Source organism: Electrona antarctica (genome assembly GCF_951216825.1).
Source record: "Electrona antarctica genome assembly, chromosome: 17".
Classification (NCBI taxonomy): Eukaryota; Metazoa; Chordata; class Actinopteri; order Myctophiformes; family Myctophidae; genus Electrona; species Electrona antarctica.
Genome location: NC_136798.1, coordinates 29,113,549 through 29,132,684, shown reverse-complemented (window position 1 = coordinate 29,132,684; position 19,136 = coordinate 29,113,549). Strand labels below are relative to the sequence as shown.

At 44.4% G+C, this 19,136-nt stretch overlaps 1 protein-coding gene across 1 annotated transcript in view; it reads left to right on the top strand.

Annotated features, from left to right (window-relative positions):
• LOC306941056 (ephrin type-A receptor 7-like) overlaps positions 1 to 19,136 on the top strand; it is a gene marked incomplete at its 5' end in the record, with an annotated part of 54,261 nt that overhangs the window by 15,482 nt on the left and 19,643 nt on the right. The window contains 2 exons of the mRNA XM_079526361.1: positions 15,561 to 15,685; positions 18,511 to 18,679. Of these exons, the coding sequence (XP_079382487.1) occupies positions 15,561 to 15,685; positions 18,511 to 18,679 (294 nt within the window). The remainder of the gene's footprint in view (positions 1 to 15,560; positions 15,686 to 18,510; positions 18,680 to 19,136) is intronic.

Sequence of the window (19,136 nt, the reverse complement as noted above, 5' to 3'; positions counted from 1 at the left end):
TGGATTGTCTGAGCCCAGGGTTACTCATCATGCCTGCTGCTGCCAGGCGAGCAGCGGCAGGCCAGCCCTCCCCGTGATTACGGGTCTGAGTTCTGGAGCTCATGTGGGCGTGCGAGCACTGTCCCTCAGCACCAGGGTGGCACTTACCCTGGTGGTAATGTGCTGCTGTGTCTCTCTCTCTCTCTCTCTCTCTCTCTCTCTCTCTCTCTCTCTCTCTCTGTCTCAGCCAGCTTGCACAGTAGAATTCCCAGTGTTTCGCTATCACCCTTACATTGTGGTTATATTTGCATTGCATACTCTCTGTGTGTGCGTCTTCCACCTGCACAATAAGCATGTAGGCCTTCCATAGTACCAGCTAGCCATTGCATTTTTAATCAGGCACCTTATATTATATTCGAATTTGTGATTTGACTGTACCTAGCCTCGGTACACAGGCTTTCATTTTCGTCTGCGCAAAAAATGAAAGCCTGGGGAAACTCATGGGCCGCTCTGGTCTAGAATTGGGAGTCAACCCTTCAGGGTGGGCGCCGGCTGACGCCTGACGGACAGATTGGTGAACCAATCAGGGCATGCGCAAATCTCAGCCGCGACCCATCCCTCTAGACCAGAAACCTAACACGTTAGCTCAGGCTGTGTTCTGTTTGTTTGTTCTCTGTTGTCACTTTTCCTGTTCCAACTCTTCCTCTAACTGCAAATGTTGAGAGCTTTCAAAAAGGTAAAACAATAGAAATAGAAAATAGAAAAATAAATAAATAAATCACCAACTCTTTTTATACCTGTAATGGTGTGACGTCGCAATATAGTTGATTCCGATTCTTCTGATTATCTGAGTTACACACATGGATGAATCAGCCTGAACACTGAGGATTTTACTATGCAGCTGCTCATGCTGGGAGTTTTTTTTATCATGAAAAAGCACGCTAGGCCTCCTCGCCAACTGAATCATTTATGGTCACCTCCCAACACCCGCTTTTGCAACTTCCCATTTAAGGTCATTATCACCCCTGTGTGCCGGTAGAGTGCAAGACAGAATTAAGTGTCACTGGGTGGAGCGTTGGAGGAGCTACTTATTGGATCAGCATGGGATTTATGGGCAGACTGAGGGAAAAAAGGCAGGTTGCAGCACACCTCCCACACTGTGAAGTCACTCTCAGGGTTGCATTAACATTTCAGCATGTTGCAGTGCAGCTTACCAGTGTGACCAAATGTTTTTTTCTAAAGCCCTACCTCTTACCTCCCTAACCACAGAATTGTTTTTCTTCTCTTGTTTGTTTTGAAGTGACATGTTATTTTTGAGCGCCCTGGGATAGTGTTTTTATTTATCTCTCAACTATCGAATGACTGCTTAGTCATACTTTCGTCACATTTGTTCATGGTGAATACTTTCAACATGACACATTGTTGTGATTTGTGAGCTTGTTAGACTCGCTGTTTTCACACCCGACACTGTCGTCCGACAAATTCTAAAATAGGGCTCAAGTAAGCATAAATTAATATTAAAGGACCACTTCACCGCTTTTCAACTTATCTTCATATAATTTGTGTCTCATAGGAGGGCTGTGGGAAGTTCAGCAACCCGTCCACCAGTAACATCATCATTAGGTAGATTGTTTTTAAACAGGATTAATGAGACACAGACCGAGTAGAAAGAAACTGTGGCATTTTATCATGAACATATTTGACGGCAAATGATATGAAGGTAGGTTGAAAAGTGGTGAAGTGGTCCTTTAACCAACAATGGAAGCGGTTTTGGACAGTGATCCCACAAGATAATTTCTCAGTTTATTGCTTTTATTTCTCCCCATAGTAACTACTGGACATTGTAGATAGCTGAGCTAACAGCAACACGCCTTTAATTGTTTTGATAAAGGAATCCGAATGGACGTTCATATGGTTAGGAATGTTCTCTGTTGAAAACGTCTACCGTGTACAGCCTGGCGTGATAATACAGTAGTCCATCAGAGAGCACTGTTGTGGAGCTGGGTCTTTTTCTGTTTTTGGGTGTATATCGTATACAGCATGGTTCTCAAAGTTGGTTCCAGGGACCCTCATGGTTCCTTTAATCTGTACACTCCCACAGTTATGGGGGCCTGGGGCCAAGACATTTTATATTCGATAGAACCACTGGACTACAGGTATAGAGGGCACGGTATGGCTCTTCCTACAGGCTTGGCCTAGATCTGCTCACAATCTGCGGGGTGCGTCCGACCAGACTGCCTCATGCCAAAATTACAGAGGCAACCGAGTTTGTGTGTGTGTGTGTGTGTGTGTGTGTGTGTGTGTGTGTGTGTGTGTGTGTGTGTGTGTGTGTGTGTGTGTGTGTGTGTGTGTGTGTGTGTGTGTGTGTGTGTGTGTGTGTGTGTGTGTGTGTGTGTGTGTGTGTGTGTGGCACGTGCACGTGTGTGCATGTACATGTGTGTGTCTGGAGTGGGGTGGGGGCTGGATGTTATTCCCCCGGAACGGAACTCTGTCCAAGACCGTGATTAAAGAGCATATGAGCTCTGATTAATACGATCATCTTCCTGATCACAGAGGTGTTCCGATAATAAATCAACGTTCCAAATGACTCCAAACCTCGACAATTTGCCCCTCCCCCTCATCGCCCGCATACTGTGTGCAAGCGGGTAGTGAAGTTTTAATTTTAAAAAATTGTTGTCAAATGCAAGATTTATTCGGTGATGATAAGGAAGAATGAGACAGAATGCAGGCATGGAGAAAAGTGGTCCTTTAACCCATTTTGGGCGGGAACCCCTTTTGGTGTTAGCATTATGTTATGCTTTAGCTATTGAAAAATAGCAGATCTACAAGCTCATAGCGCGCCACCGAGTGGTGCGCTACGAGCTTGTAGGTCCGCTGTTTTTGAAAAATCGAAGAACGACTGACATAGAAACCGCCTCTGTGGGAAGCCACAGATGAATGTGACCGCGAGGCCCCCAAACTGCAAGAATAATAGAACTGCCTCCAGACTCTGGCCTGGCCCGCTGCTCTGTGTTGTGAACTGTGGTACAAAGTAACAGACTCTGGCCTGGCCCACTGCTCTGTGTTGTGAACTGTGGTACAAAGTAACAGACTGTGGTACAAAGTAACAGACTGTGGTACAAAGTAACAGACTGTGGTACAAAGTAACAGACTGTGGTACAAAGTAACAGACTCTGGCCTGGCCCACTGCTCTGTGTTGTGAACTGTGGTGCAAAGTAACAGAGTACAATTACTCAAGTACTGGACTCGAGTATACATTTTGAGGTACTTTTACTTTCAATATGTTATGCTTCTACTACACTTCATCTCTTTTCTTGTTTTTCCCCTTTTTTTTTTACTACAAATCTACTACAATTATTTGACGGCTTTAGTTAGTCTACTTTGTAGATTTTGATTATTATTTCAAAACATACAATTATTTCAGAAACATACAAGTTTGAATGTAAAGGCTTCTAGATCGTCTATTTTTGAAAGATTAAAAAATAATAATAACTTTTGAAATAAAACAAAACTTTTACTTTTGGGACTTTAAGTAAATTATATGCCAAAACATTAGTACTTTTAGTCTTTAACTGTTACTTGTAATAGAGTAGGTCTACATTCATTGTGAGATATCACTACTCTTTCTTGAGTAAAACATTTGATGACTTCTTCCACTGGACCTGGCCCACTGCTCCGTCAGTCCTCAGCACACTGCGTGTTGTGAATAATCTCACTTTTCAATCCTTGTGCGGCTCAGATGTCCAATCAAGGCTTTAGATCCGAGAGCAGAGGGGGGGCCTCAGGCTGGGCTTTGACATTTAATGGAAGCAGAGAGTTTGGGAGGGTGTGGGGGGGTGGTGGTGGTGGTTTGGGGGGGGATTTGACTGGCTGCTTAGCACTGCCTGCTGTAAATATCCACGCCTAGGCTTTCGCTGTAATCGGCCCTGCGCCTTTTCACTCTTGAGCCTTTGTTTTATTAAGATAAACGATAAAGCCACTGTGTATGCAGACGCGTATCTCTGCTTAGCCCGTAGTCATGTATTTGTTAAGACGTGTCTTGCGGCTGCTTGTGAGCAGAAAGGTCAGTGAAGGCAGTGGATAAGTAAAGCAAACGGTCTACATTACCGCCGTAGTTCCCCCGGTCCCTTCATTTCTCATTTGTTGGTCTCGCGCTGTGTATTCCCAGTGACGTCCCCGCAGTGCTGAGCTGCTGCCAGATAGCATCGTTGAGCCATGGCTCACCAGTGGTGGAAAAAGTACTGTATACTCCAATGTAGAAGTACTCTGTTACAAGTAAAAGTCCTGAATTCAAAATACACTTGAGTAAAAGTACAAACGTATTGGCATCAAAATGTAAGTAGAACTCATTATGCAGAGTGTCTCATTTCAAGTTTTCAGATGTATAAAAATCTTTTAAAAATAGCAGATCTACAAGCTCACTTGTAGTAGATTGGCTATTTTCAAATGGCCGAAATGTATATAGGGCTGAAGTGGTTAATGAATGTTTTGTAATAATAATCCAAATCCACAAAGTAACTTCTAACTAACGTTTTCAAATAATTGTAGTGGAGTAAAAGTACAATATTTGTCTCAAATACTCAAGTAAAGTACAAATACCTCAAAATTGTACATAAGTACAGTACTTAAATGTACTTAGTTACTTTACAGTTTATTGGTCTCGCAGTGTGAATTCCCAGTGACGTGCCCGCAGTGCTGAGCTGCAGCTAGATAGCATCGTTGAGCCACGGCTCACCAACAAAAGGGCTTTTGGGAAGAGCGTGACATATTTTTATGGCTTCATCACATCAGGCTGCCGTGGCGGGACCGAATTATGCAGATCTCAGGAAATTAAGCACTGAGAATAATATCAGGCCTGTACATCTTCCAAGCCGGGCCCGGTTCTCTGGAATTTATTGTGATTGAGTTGGTTCAGAATCATCATGGAACCTCCAAACAAACAAACAAACAAGCCTTGAGAAGTACAGTAAGAACAAAACGTCAGCTGTGTGAATATGGTCGATGGGAGACTGAACTGATGAATTCTGGTGATTGTAGGCAAAGGGTCGCTCATGTTGATTTGGGGGCGAATGCAAAGCTTTGGCAGGGTGTAGTTGTGTCTTCCATTGTCTACAGTACTGTATCACTGTGGGTTTTTACTGCAGTCACCATGGCATTTCCAGTTAGTCCAGCTAAATGTTGAAATAAAACTATTTGGCCCTTTAAAAAAGTAACCTTTACAGCATTTTAAAAACACCAACATAGTTTTTGCCAGAACAGGACAAACCGTGTCGATTGTAGAAGTCGCCTGTGATACTTTTTTTCTGCCTCTACTGTACCTTTTTAGTACACTTTGACAAAAGTTACAATATTTCAGCATATAATGCTACTGTCTAGACAAAAGAAACTAGACAAAAGAAACAACAACGTCATTGCAGAACCAATCCAAGTTATTCATATGGGGCAGTGATTTGTTTGGTTTCCAAAGCAGTGGGCGTACAGTAGGCTTGTTAGCAGCTGTTCTCTCAACTACAGTACCTTGGATTTAGATGTCACCGGAAGTATCGGCAGGCTGAGATCATCTGGCAATGTGAGATGAACTAAGTCAGTGTTTCTCTCATGTAATTGGCTTCGGACTCCCATGCATCTCCAAATATTCTGTCCCAGGGACCCCCAGAAGCAAAGATATATGAGATATAAAAATGTGCGCTTTAAAAATATAAATATATTCAGAGGTTTGCACAAATGTAATAGATTTTTCAAAAACAGCAGATATACAAGCTCATATGAAGTGAATGACACACTATGGCTTGTATATCAGCTTTTTTGTTTTTTATAGCCAAATTATAAAAAATAATGCCGGGGACCCCCTGCTCACATTACATTGCATTACATTTTATGCACAGAACTGAGATGGGGCCTGCTTGTTCAGAAGTCCTATACTTGAGGTGGGGACAAACATTCTTGAAGCCCTATCCTGCAACGAATGTACTGTGTGTACCGTCACCCCGATGGTAGAAGATTGTACACCCTCTGGAGTTACAGACCTGTAACGGTCCATTTAGACCCCATGGTGGTCCCCGGACCCGACATTAAGAACCAGTAAACTACACTAACGTCCATACATCATTACCACAGACATCAATGCAGATATGATGTCTGCATGCACAAATCCGACCTGATCACTTAGAAATAACAATGAGGACAGTCAGTCCTGAGTTCATGTCTGAGAAAACGGACGTGCGTGCAGACTGAACAAAGCCTCGGGACCCCAGGCGATGTAGCATGCTGACCTCCATGCTGCTCCTTGAATTGGACAGTGACGCTGAGAAGTTCAGTGGGTTTCTTCCAGTAAGTGATGGTCCCCTGCTGGCTAGACAATTATGTAACCAAGCTGACCAGTGATTTGTGTATCCCTTACACAGCCCAAAGGTCTTGTGTGATTATGATGAGGGGGGGGGGGGGGGGGTGACGTTGCTGAGGGTTAAAATGCAAGGGGGCTGTGACATGTTGAGTGTGTGTGTGTCTGTGTGTGACTGTGTGTGTGTGTGTGTGTGTCTGTGTGTGACTGTGTGTGACTGTGTGTGTGTGTGTGTGTGTGTGTGTGTGTGTGTCTGTGTGTGACTGTGTGACTGTGTGTGTGTGTGTGTGACTGTGTGTGACTGTGTGTGTGTGTGTGTGTGTGTGACTGTGTGTGACTGTGTGTGTGTGTGTGTGACTGTGTGTGTGTGTGTGTGTGTGTGTGTGTGACTGTGTGTGACTGTGTGTGTGTGTGTGTGTGTGTGACTGTGTGTGTGTGTGTGTGTGTGTGTGTGACTGTGTGTGTGTGTGTGTGTGTGTGTGTGACTGTGTGTGACTGTGTGTGACTGTGTGTGACTGTGTGTGTGTGTGTGTGTGACTGTGTGTGACTGTGTGTGCCAGTGTAGCATGCATGCAATTTCCCTCTGTATGACCTTCCGCTGAAACCTGGGACTCCTGACTTCACAGTTGTGCACAAGGCTATACTTATGTTGTTAGGTGTGGGCGATGAACACGTTACCTCAGGCAGAAAAAAAATGAGGCGATCTCCTCTCCCGAATCCAAGAGAGATTAAAGGAGTGGGGGGTGAGTGGTGTGGGGATTTGGAGGCGGAAGTCCAGAGGTTAGAGAAGTGGGCTTGTGACCAGAAAATTGCTCTGGCTAGGAATGTGCCCTTGAGCAAGACACTCAAGTCTGTTATAGGCATGACTTGACAGTGGGAGTATGTGGGCTGTACTGGGCAGCCAGATAAATGTTTTAAACATGCAATTGACCAAAGAAGAGATTCACATTGACAATCCATTTAATATGTACTTCATACATAGAACACACACACACACACACACACACACACACACACACACACACACACACACACACACACACACACACACACACACACACACACAGCGTGCGCGTAGACAAATCACATTAATGCAGACATACTGTACCCTGATTACATTATGAAAGTTATTCAGTGAGGAACATTTTTTTCAGGCTGTTACCGTATCTCTGTTGAATACCAATGAGTGTATAGGTGGGTGTCTTTTTTTATTTATTCTTTATTTTGTAAAGGTCCTTGAACTTGGACAAGATAATGAGGTGAGATCGTCATTTGACTGCGTGTCTGTGTGGTGGTGTAGTTGCGTTATCAGCGATGTGTTAATAATGGTCTTATGAGCTATGGTACAGTAGCTGTCAACCCTATACATAACATGAAGGTCCACCTACGTCCGGCTAATTGCTTTCAAATGGAGTCCCCTTTGCCCCCTTTCCCCCCCAATGAAAATCCTTAGTGTTGAATGCGATACATTCATACTGAGGGTTTATTTATTTATTTTTTACTGTGTACGTGTTCCTGACTGGGCTGGCATTATCATGCAGAAAGCCACCCCTCGCTACACACAGTCTCTTTAAAGCTCAATTTTCAAACACCCTCTAGTTCAAGGGTATTCTATACACCTTGATTTGAGGCTTTCACATTGCATTAGACTCAGCGAGCTATAGAACTGTTCCAAGACATTATGCCGCTACACTTTGATGGATAAGACGTCGGCGGCTTTAGCTTTAGCCCAGGACGTGCGGCAAAAAAAAGAAATCCGCATGATCTTCCTAATGAATGCCTTGACGGGGAATTAGATTTGCTGAGCGATCAGACTGGCAGAGTTGTGCTAATGTAGCCTAACGGCAGGGGCGGAGTGGCTTGGGAACCTCTGTGTTGCGAGAAGATTTCATCACGGTCATCGTTCACATGAAAAGGTGTGGCCTTGATCTCTTGAAAAAAAGAAAGAGTTATCTATGAATCTATATCCGCACTGTTCCTCTCTCCATTATCTTACTGAATTGGTTCTGGAGATGGCTTACAAAGCTGTAAGCGCTGGAGGTTGTTGCACTGACAGGAGTAGAGACACATAGCTGCCTAGAGACCCATCGCCACCAGCAAAAAAGACACAGGAGCTTTAAAAAAAACTCCTTAGAGCTAGGACCTTGTCATAGCAATTTCTCCAGTATTCCTCACATTCATCAAAGCCGTGGCCTGTTATTGTCCTCATTTTTTTTATTATCTGACTCACTCTCTCTATCTTCCCCGCACAGCAGCACTCAAGTGAATTCTCAACTCCCTTCTTTATTCTACAGTATAGCTTGCTTAAGGTACACAGCGTGAACAGATACCTTCTGATGCCTCTGTAGCGGCTTCTGCCCCGGGCTATTTAGTCTGGCTAGCTGGGTGTCAGCCATGCGGGTCGATTGAGCATCCGGCGGGGGCACCGAGCATGCAGCCCACACGCACCTCTCTGTTGGGCGCTACGTGCAGAGGGGCAGACAAACACAACCTCATCCCCCGAGAAGAGAGGCAGAGAGAGATGGAATAGCACACGCAGGCACGCAAATGCACAGGCAGGAACAAACACAGATGAACACGCACGCGCGCGCGCGCGCACACACACACACACACGCACACGCACACACACACTTACATTTGTAGAAATTCGCCCCAAATTAGGGTTAATGTGGTGAGCATACATTATTAATTGAATTGTTAATTTGTGACATTATCAAACATCAGTATCAAACATATCGGACCATGTGCATTTTTTCAAACCTGAGATAAAACATATCCCCACCGAATGGCCAGATGGGCGATATAAAAATGACCTCCCTTCCCTCCCCTAGTAAATCGAACCCTGCACATCACTACACATACATAAACACCCACACACAAAAACAAAAGACGCACACTCCCACACAGTGCTTGACCTCTCTATTATGTCCATTGTTTAAAAAAATGTCCGTTCTCTCTGAGCTGCCAACACTTAATAGCAAGCCCCTTCTTTTTCTCTCTTATGAGAGTCACGGTGTCAAGTGGAAGTAATCTCGATTATGTCATAGCTCGTTAGTGTCAGGCCTGCTTGGAACCGCTCTGTCGCCAATCTTGATGTTTTCATAGCCTTCTGGAAAAGATGTCTGAAAAAAAAGAAGGAATAAAAAAAAAAGGGTCCATTAAAACCAAGACGCCCGGCCTGCAAAATAGACCATATTTCCAAGGCGGAAAGTTGCAGTAATATTCAGAGATGCGTCATATCCTAGTTAACAGATACCTGTAATCGTTAGAATTGCATCAAATAACAGTATTCAGCATTGAGGATGCAACATTATTTTGCAAATCAAATGGGGGTCTGTGGCCAAATACATATTAATTTGGGGGTTGTTGACATGAAAGAGTTAGAGAACCAAGTGGGTCTATGAGGCGAGCATAGACGCAGAGTAAGAAAGACACTTATGTAATAAATGACCTCGTCTTTGCATCCTCCCTCACCCGTCGGCCGCCGCCAGAATCCAAACGAGCCGACTGACTGGAAGAAGAGGATATTACAAATCCTACAGTCTGACTGTAATGTATTCATAAGATATTCAAATGCAGAGCACGACAAGCGAGAGACCGGCTTCCAGATCAGTTAGCTTTACAGGAGGAGGTGTTTCGGGGGTCACTAATACGTTTTCTAATATCACAGGAGCAAACGCACAAATGCCTTCCCAAACAGTCTCCTTACCGTCATAACAATTACAACAATTTTCTGCCACACTAAGCCCCCCACAGGTATGTTTAAAAAAAAGTCAGTAAGTGTATGACTGGCTGACTGGGCTCTGGTCTCCATGATATTAAGTATGTCATTACTAGCTGTCACAGAGTACTGGCGGAGCACTCCACAGGGGAGAAACGAGGGAGAGAGAGAGAGAGAAAGAACCGGAGGTTTCTGTCGAATTAACTCAACCCTGGGTCCTTATTCACAGCCCACCGGAAATATACAATACGGATGACTCGCTTCAAGGCTTGGCACTGCTCCGTCTTCCACTTCCTTACAAATTCATCTTACCCAGAATGATCACCTTTTCTTTTTATCCTGGCAGAACGTTGTGTCGCACTAATGCTGTCTAATGGTCTCTGTGGAAACACAGGAGGCTCCGAGCCTCCCTGTCACCCGTGGCGGAGTGAGAGGGAGGGTGATGGAAGAGGGACATGTCTCATAGGTGCACGCGTGTGTATGTGTCTGTGTGTCTCTGTGTGTCTCTGCATGCGTGCGTGCGTGCGTGCGTGCGTGCGTGCGTGCGTGCGTCGGCTGAGTCACTGCCACCAGAACCCCCAAGCCAAAGGTAAATGGGGCAGGTGTTATGGCTGAACCCCTATGTGTCATTCTAGACCAGAGGGAGGCTGGAAAGGTGTGCTTTTAAAGTAGCTCATCATCGTCGGGCAACAACGCTGTGGTCAGATGAAGGACCAAACACGTCTCTCAGGGATGGAGAATACTTGATTTCTCTTGAAATCGCCGTTGTGTCGCCTGTGTCTACAGGAATACAGCTTACACTTTAAAGTGTAGTCTTTGGAAGAAAAATGCATTGGAAGATATAACAGTAATACCCAATTATCCATATCTAAGCGAAAATAGGTCTGTAGCACGTCGACTTTAAACGTACAACTTTAGAGGTATGAGAAATGTTGCTTTTAAGAGGATTGTAATGTGTAATGTGCAATACAGACTTCTGAGAGCTACTTAGAGGATCTTCATAGAATCCCAGTTTAAAGAAAAGTGTGACATTTATGTCAAATCAACTCAAAAGCAGGATAGCTGTGTGTGTTGCACTTTTATTGACCTCGTAACAACTTCTCAGCTGTACGACGTAGGCCCTACACAACTGCAAGTCAAGACACAACTCACTCATTAAACACCCAACCACAGCAAAGATCATGGAAAATAGGATGACCAGTTCTCAGCAAGCTTTTTTTTTCTGGGTGAGGCCAAGAGATTGCGGCTGCTTTCGGTCGGAGTCTAAGCTGCACTAACCGTTTGTTGTGACTCGGGGAATGAGAACTTAATCATCCCTTTGACCGCCTTGGCCGTGTCGTGAAAAGGATACATTGTTCTTGTGTTTTGGGTGGATTATATAGGACATGTCATAACAGTGTTGTCGTCTATTTCTCTCTCTCTCTCTCTCTCTCTCTCTTTCTCTCTCTCTCTCTCTCTCTCTCCCTCTCTCTCTCTCTCTCTCTCTCTCTCTCTCTCTCTCTCTCTCATTTTTTTTGACAAGGCCCTCGGCAGTGTCCGCTGTCATGGGCATTACTGTCAGGGAATGCCGATGAGGCCTAATGAGGGGCTTAATCCGGCAGGAGTCATTAGCAGCAGGTCATTTTAAGACAATCTGGGGTCAGGCTGTGTTAGGGGCTACCGAGGTCCATTCCCATGGGTCACTGCACATGCCACATGACACGTCAGCACTTCAGCAGCTCTCTCTGTGCATGCCGCACATTTTTTGAACCTGGCGTCCCCGATTTTGGGCATGTCGCGATAGATGAACGTTTTCAAAGATTTTCCCAGGAACCGGGAAGGTCCATATTGGTCCCATTTGTACAACAAAGTAATCGATCTCATTTTCAGTGTTGTCGAGTAATACAATCACAGTAATACAATCACATAGAAAAACATCACAATACATCAGAAGATCAGGAAAAGAAAAACAAAAGGTGTACATGTGAATTAAAATAGGTTTACAAATAAAATAGCTAAGACAAATTTCAAAACGATCTAAAAACAGTTACATATTGTGGGGGTCTGTGTGCTCACCAAGGTTTTAAAACGGCTCAAGGGTACCAGTGTTGTCAATTTTAATGTTGTTTGTAGGTCATTCCAAGTATTAGGGCCACAGAAGCTAAAGGCAGATCAAGTTCAGAGTTAACTTTTGGTACCTTGAATTTGGGGAAATGACTTGACCGGGTGTGGTAGGGTTCAGAGTCCCATTTCAGTAAAGATGAGATGTATTTAGGACAATCTCCAAGTATGGCTTTATACAAGAACAGGTGCCAATGTAGTTCTCGTCTTACCGACTTACCGTTCAAGTTCATTTGGTTCCCAACAGTCTGCCATTTAGCTGGGGACCTGCTGGAACACCCTCAAAGACTCCCGTACTCTGTGCCGTACTCTGACTTGTACTTGAAGAAAACACTCAAGCAGCACACCCCAGTGCATATCCCTCCATCCCGCTCTCTCTGCTTGCTACTGAATATTCACACGGCAGCTCCTTAAATGTTTACACCTCCCGATCAAAAATTCAATTAGTAGCGCAAACAGCGGAATATGGCATGTGCTGGTCCCCGTCCCCGTCCCCCCCGTCAGTGCAACAAAAAGAAACTGCGAGGCATAGATTATAAATGACAATTGGGTTTAATTAATTCCGACAATACTTTGTGGTTGGAACAAGCAGCCACTTTAACTCCTCCCCAGTGACACAGGCATACTGAAAGGATGTTTAGCAGGCAGAGAAATGTACCTGTGACGGCATGGCACTGCTTCACACGTGCGGTAATTATCCGCTGTGCTCTGCACACAGCTCATTTCGCTGGTTTTCTCGCCTATGTCAAGTGAAGGAAGCCACGTGTGAGTTTGTTAAAAAAAACAGTGCCTTATTATTGCTCAGTAATCGCAAATCGCAAAAGCAGATCCCAAGACATTTGAAGGTACTCTTCTTCTTAACTTGTATTGTAATTGTACAATGCAGATCATGCCACACCGACATTTTGTTGCTCGTAGCTATAATGTAATGTCATGTACTGAAGATGGGTCACCACAGTAGTTGCTACTATGGCTAGTGAAACTATTACTATGACCACTCTACTACTGCTAATGTGAAAGCTACTAGCACAGCTCCTCTACCAATGCTACTCCTTTGCTGCTTTTGCTACCGCATTTCTATTTACCACTTTTTCTCAAAGATTTCATGAATCATGAGGTGACGTTTGGTGTATTTATGGATTGCCTGATTCATACTTAGTTGTCCCTCTCACACGTTGTGAGCTTGTAGATTGTTTACTTCCGGCACGAGGCGCTTTTACGGCAACTGCTGCTATTATTATTCGCCGTTACTCGCCGTAACGAATCTAACGATTACAATTTAACTATCACCATCATCAATGGTGAATACAATACAAGTTATGTATCTTTTGCATATATTCTTAACGGCTCCATGAACTGGAATTACTTTTTTTTTCAAAGCAAACTTTCCGATAAACCATTTACCTAACTATGATACACTCTAGGGAGATGATGCCTACTAAAAAATTAGCTTACTATACAGTATAGTTTGTGCTCTAAACAGCCCCAAGTACTTTATGTAAACATACTGCGATGTTTTAATTAGTCATCCTGCACTCAGAGTACTTCAATATTTTAATTGGGCTGTCTGGCAGCTGCGCCGAGTGTTCATTTTACCATGTGTGAACCACTTGTCATCAATGGGTACAGCTATGATTTCCTGTAGCAATGGGGTCTTGAATGAAGTTCTTTCAAGTGAAAGCAGAGGGTGAATCCGCCATTGATATCAACAATAGCAAATAATGAGCCGTTGGGATAATGTTGTTGAGTCCGTCGAGTGTGCTCAGCAGTCAAAAATCGTAAGTGTACCATCCCGTCTGGCGAATGCAAAACACTCAAATTTGAATAAAATTACTCCCCTTTGAAGGAAGATTGATTAGCCGACAGCTTCACCCAGACCCATTTTCAAAGACTGCAACGGTGGAACGAACGGATGCTTTATTGGCTTTACAGCTCTAACCAAAATGGGCCAAATTCTTCAGCAATACACTATAATATATAATGTCCTGTTTAAAAGCTTATTTATTTAACTCTTGTTAAATTAATCAGGCAGTCTTTTATCCCTTGGCAAATTGTGACTTTCATGTTACAATTTAGACAAGCAGCCAATTACAACACAAAATCACATGTATTTTGTCAAAGAAAGACCTAAATACTTACTTTGTTGTACGACGAATAGTGAATATAGGAGATCTACACACTCAATGTGACCTGTTGTGAGCTTTTTTCATTGGGTATTTTTGTTGTGGAACCTTTCCTGAAGTGGTTTCGTAATAATAATCAAAATCTACAAAGTAACTTGTAACAGAATTTTCAAATAATTGTAGTGGAGTAGTACAATATTTGGTTCTGTGATGTAGTGAAATAGAATTAAATGTATTGAAAAGTACTAGTAAAAACACCTCAACATTATACTTATAAGGTCTGACTGCAATGGCTTTTTCGGCCATTTTATTTATATTATTTTGAAGTCTTAAACGTTACGTTTCTGAACCAATCAGAGCATGGGACGTCATGTTAATAGCTCTGCTGCACAAGTGAGAAACGGCCAGCAAAGCATGTTTGCTACTACGTGCCTTATTTCTAACCTATAATGTTTTCAGATGCATATTATTTTAGCATGCTGATTAAGTTTAAAATGAGTAATACACTGTCTGGATATCATCTTGAATGAGTTCTGTAGTTGGAAGAACCAGGAACGTGCTATGCCATGGGAATCAAACGGGTGAATGAAATCAAGAATCATATCCATAAGAGTAGTGGTACGTCATCACGCAGCACATTGTCGTTCACAGGAAGTAATTAAAATGGGATTTTATGGAGTTTAAAAATATATAAATACACAAAAATTGGAAAATTCCCATTGTTTTGGCATCTATTGTTAGGTATGCCCATATGATGACCACAGATATGGTCTAAAAGTGTGAAAAACACATTTTTCATTTCACTACGTCTTTTGAGTACAGTACTTGAGTACATGAAAGTTACTTCAGTGGTTCTCAAAGTGGGGTCCGGGGACCCCCAGGGGTCCTTGAGGGAGTTCCAGGGGGTCCCCAGCTAAATGATAGAACCAAATGGACCCTTATGGGTCTGTAACTCGGAGTGTTCAAATGGAACCAAATGTTCAGAGTTAATACCAACATTGATTTTACAATATAAATTGGGGTCCCAGAGATAAAAATGCCATTAAATGGGGGTCCGTAACCTAATGCATGTCAAACTTGGGGGTCCTTGAAATTAAAATGGTTGAAAATCACTGGTAGAGCGGTAAAAATGTTTTCAAACGGGGGTCCGCGGGCTAATAATAAGTGTCCTTGACATGAAAACGTTTGAGAGCCACTGAGTTACATGCATGTGTGCATGGACCGTCGCTCACCTCCCCTCCCCTCCCCCTCCCCCTGGCCAGGTTCTTATGGACATGTGTGTCTTTGTGCGTTACAGCTCCGTCCCAGGTCAGCGACGTGATCAAGGAGCGCGTTCAGCAGCGCAGCATCCAGCTCTCCTGGCAGGAGCCGCAGCAGCCCAACGGCGTCATCACCGAATACGAGATCAAGTACTACGAAAAGGTGAGCGTTTGAGACACGCATGCCCGTTAGCCAGAAGTAAGATCGTGTGACACTGTGTGTGTGTGTGTGTGCGTGTGCGTGTGCGTGTGCGTGTGCGTGTGCGTGTGTGTGTGCGTGTACGCGTGCGCGCGTGCGCACACTCGTGTGAACGTGGAGGTGTTTGTGCGTATGCACTCTATATGGGTGTATGTGTTTGTACGTGTGCATGTACTGCAGTGCATATAGCTTGCGAGTAAGTTCAGATAAGATGACACTGGAGAGGTTTGCGTGCACACCGTGCACGCGCACTGGGGATGTGCCTGTGAGGGTCGAGCAACGGCTACGTGTCACCGTGTCACCAGAAGGTTGTGTGTCCGTGTCACCAGAAGGTTGTGTGTCCGTGTCACCAGAAGGTTGTGTGTCCGTATCACCAGAAGGTTGTGTGTCCGTGTCACCAGAAGGTTGTGTGTCCGTGTCACCAGAAGGTTGTGTGTCCGTATCACCAGAAGGTTGTGTGTCCGTGTCACCAGAAGGTTGTGTGTCCGTATCACCAGAAGGTTGTGTGTCCGTAGCACCAGAAGGTTGTGTGTCCGTAGCACCAGAAGGCTCTCCTTTCCAGAAGGGTTCTGAGGCTGTAGATAATATACCGCCCACTTTAACCACTTTAACCATTATTTTAAACATTAGCTATTGAAAAATAGCAGATACAGTATACACGCTCATAGCGCTCGGTGCTGCACACGCACACACACACACACGCACACGCACACGCACACGCACACGCACACGCACACACACATACAGTATATATTCACGCAGATGCACGCACATATAGTTGTCTTTAATTTAATGTGCTGACCAGGGAGTAATAAAAAGCAGAGGCTGCGAATGTCAAACAGAATATTCACATTTGTACTTACATTTAATGGATAAAATGTTTTCTGTTATTCGTGAGTCATGTGACCGAACATGACTCACATGCAGCCGTGCACATTTTGTGCACGGCTGCATAAATACATGCATGTCTTTGTGTGTGTTTGTGTGTGCGTTCTTCTCATCTTCAATGCTTTGGCTTGTGCGTGATTTACACTTGGTTGCACTTGCACATCGCGTCGAGCACCAAAAATTGCAGAGCGCAAAGATCAGCTGTTTTGGGTGCGCAATACTGGCACGCAGCTTTAGCATTGCGTGTTGGCCCTGCTCTCCGTGTTGTGTGTGTGTGTGTGTGTGTGTGTGTGTGTGTGTGTGTCTCACAGATTCCATCTCTGCACGCAGCTGCGAGCTGAACCCACAGATTCACTCCGAGTGCCGCCTTTGTCTCATAATTGCAATAATGAATGAGATCCTCATAAGATTTTAATCAGCCTGTAGTCCTTTATATGTGGCCGCCGCCCCGCCACACGTGCACGCTCACGCTTGCACGCACGTACTCGTCACATTCATATTGTGCGTGCACGCGATGGTAGTTGCACTGCATGCCTGAAAACAGCAACGCTGTTCTAGCTTTTCATCCTCGCTTCGTGGAACAGGAATAGCAAGGTTTACCCCTTAACCCATTTTGACCTGATATCAGATTCTAAAAATGTCTTCTACATCCTGACAGTTTTCTGAAAAAGCTGTTTCTATGTCAGTGGTTCTTCGATTTTTCAAAAATAGCAGACCTACAAGCTCATAGCGAGCCACTCGGTGGCGCGCTATGAGCTTGTAGATCTGCTATTTTTCAATAGCTAAAGCATAACATAATGCTAACACCAAAAGGGGTTCCCGCCCAAAATGGGTTAAACCCCATATGCCTGTAACCAGAGACCCCCAGGGCTCTGTACGTGGTCCCCTTCTTTTTTCCCTCTACACCAAATCTCTTTGGCGAAAATAGCCGATCCACAAGCTCAAAGCACGTCGTTCAAAGCACTGTGAGCTTGTAGATTATTACTTTTTTGGCAGAATGTTCGCCTCATTTTGCGGAATGTTCACCTGTTATGATATGAATAGGGACGTCAGGGTTCATGTGGTTAACTCTGTAGCTGTATTCTGTCAACATTCTCGCATATATACAGTATCGCATATGCTGTATAAGTTAGGAACCATCTTTCACTTAACTCATTTGTCAGCAATGTCATTTGGTGCGTGTTAACGGTTGGAATTTGTAGTCCCAGTGATGTCATCGGAAAGATATTTATTCCACGTTTGCCCGGTGTTAGAAAGAGCTCTGTGAAATGATGAAATTAAAAGGCTTGGCTTATAGCTGCAAACATACTGTAGACCTTTTTTCCCTATGGTCGGGACTGATGCGCTTGATCTAAGTACCTAAAAAGCAGATCCAATACATCGCCAAACCATAATAAATATACTGTATTGCTCATCTATATTCAATAAATATATATTACATCCTTCTTGAGTTGTCTGACTGAACTGCATTCTGTGGTGACTGAGGACATCTCCCCCATGGAGAATCAATTGGTGTACATCTGAATGCTAGGATGAAATACGCACGATTAGAGGCAATGTGGATGTTTCTTTTCTGGACATATCAACATTGATACCACAAGGCTTAATGAGGCCATTTGAACCCTGGTGTCTGTGCCTACAGTGTAGCACAGCTCTCTCCTGCACCTGGATATCAGTCTCCAACACAGAACATGTTTTAGTGTTCATTTTAAATAGGGGAGCGTGGGAGGAAGGGACGGGGTGTCTACTTCACCCACACTATATCCTGCAGGCCAATGTTGGATACCGGAACCAGAACATGCAGAGCGCCGCATCGTGAAGTGGCGCCTTGCCAGTGCAGTAACCCGTATATGTATACAGTATTTAATATTACACTGAAACTCATTATCCCTCCTGTGCAGGACCAAAAGGACCGCATCTATTCCACGGTGAAGTCCAAGTCCACGTCGGCCACGGTGAACAACCTGAAGCCCAGCACGGCCTATGTGTTCCAGATCCGGGCCTTCACGTCAGCGGGCTACGGCACGTACGGCCCCAGGCTGGAGATCACCACCAAAGAGGAAGCCACAGGTAGGATACTGTACTCCTCGGTGTAAAAAATGACACCTCTACATTTCTAAGGATGCCTATAGGTGGATTTTCAGCCATCACATGGCATTGGTAAAGGACATACTATTTGAAGCGATATATACCTCGTACGACGAATAGCGAAAGTAGCTGATCTACCGTACATGGTCATACATTTTTTTCAACAATAGCAGAAATAGCTCACGCCACGTCAACACGGCTATAGATCATCTGTTTTCGTTATTCGAAGTACGACGAATTATATAGCTGGCTTAAGTGGTTAAAATGCATGACCCCCCCCACCCCCCCCCCCCCCCCCCCCCAGCCCACACTCTCGGCGCCATCGGCAGTTTGTCAACTGCAAACGGTCCACCACACCACCGTGAGAGGCCCTGGATGGGAAACGGTCCACCACACCACCGTGAGAGGCCCTGGATGGGAAACGGTCCACCACACCACC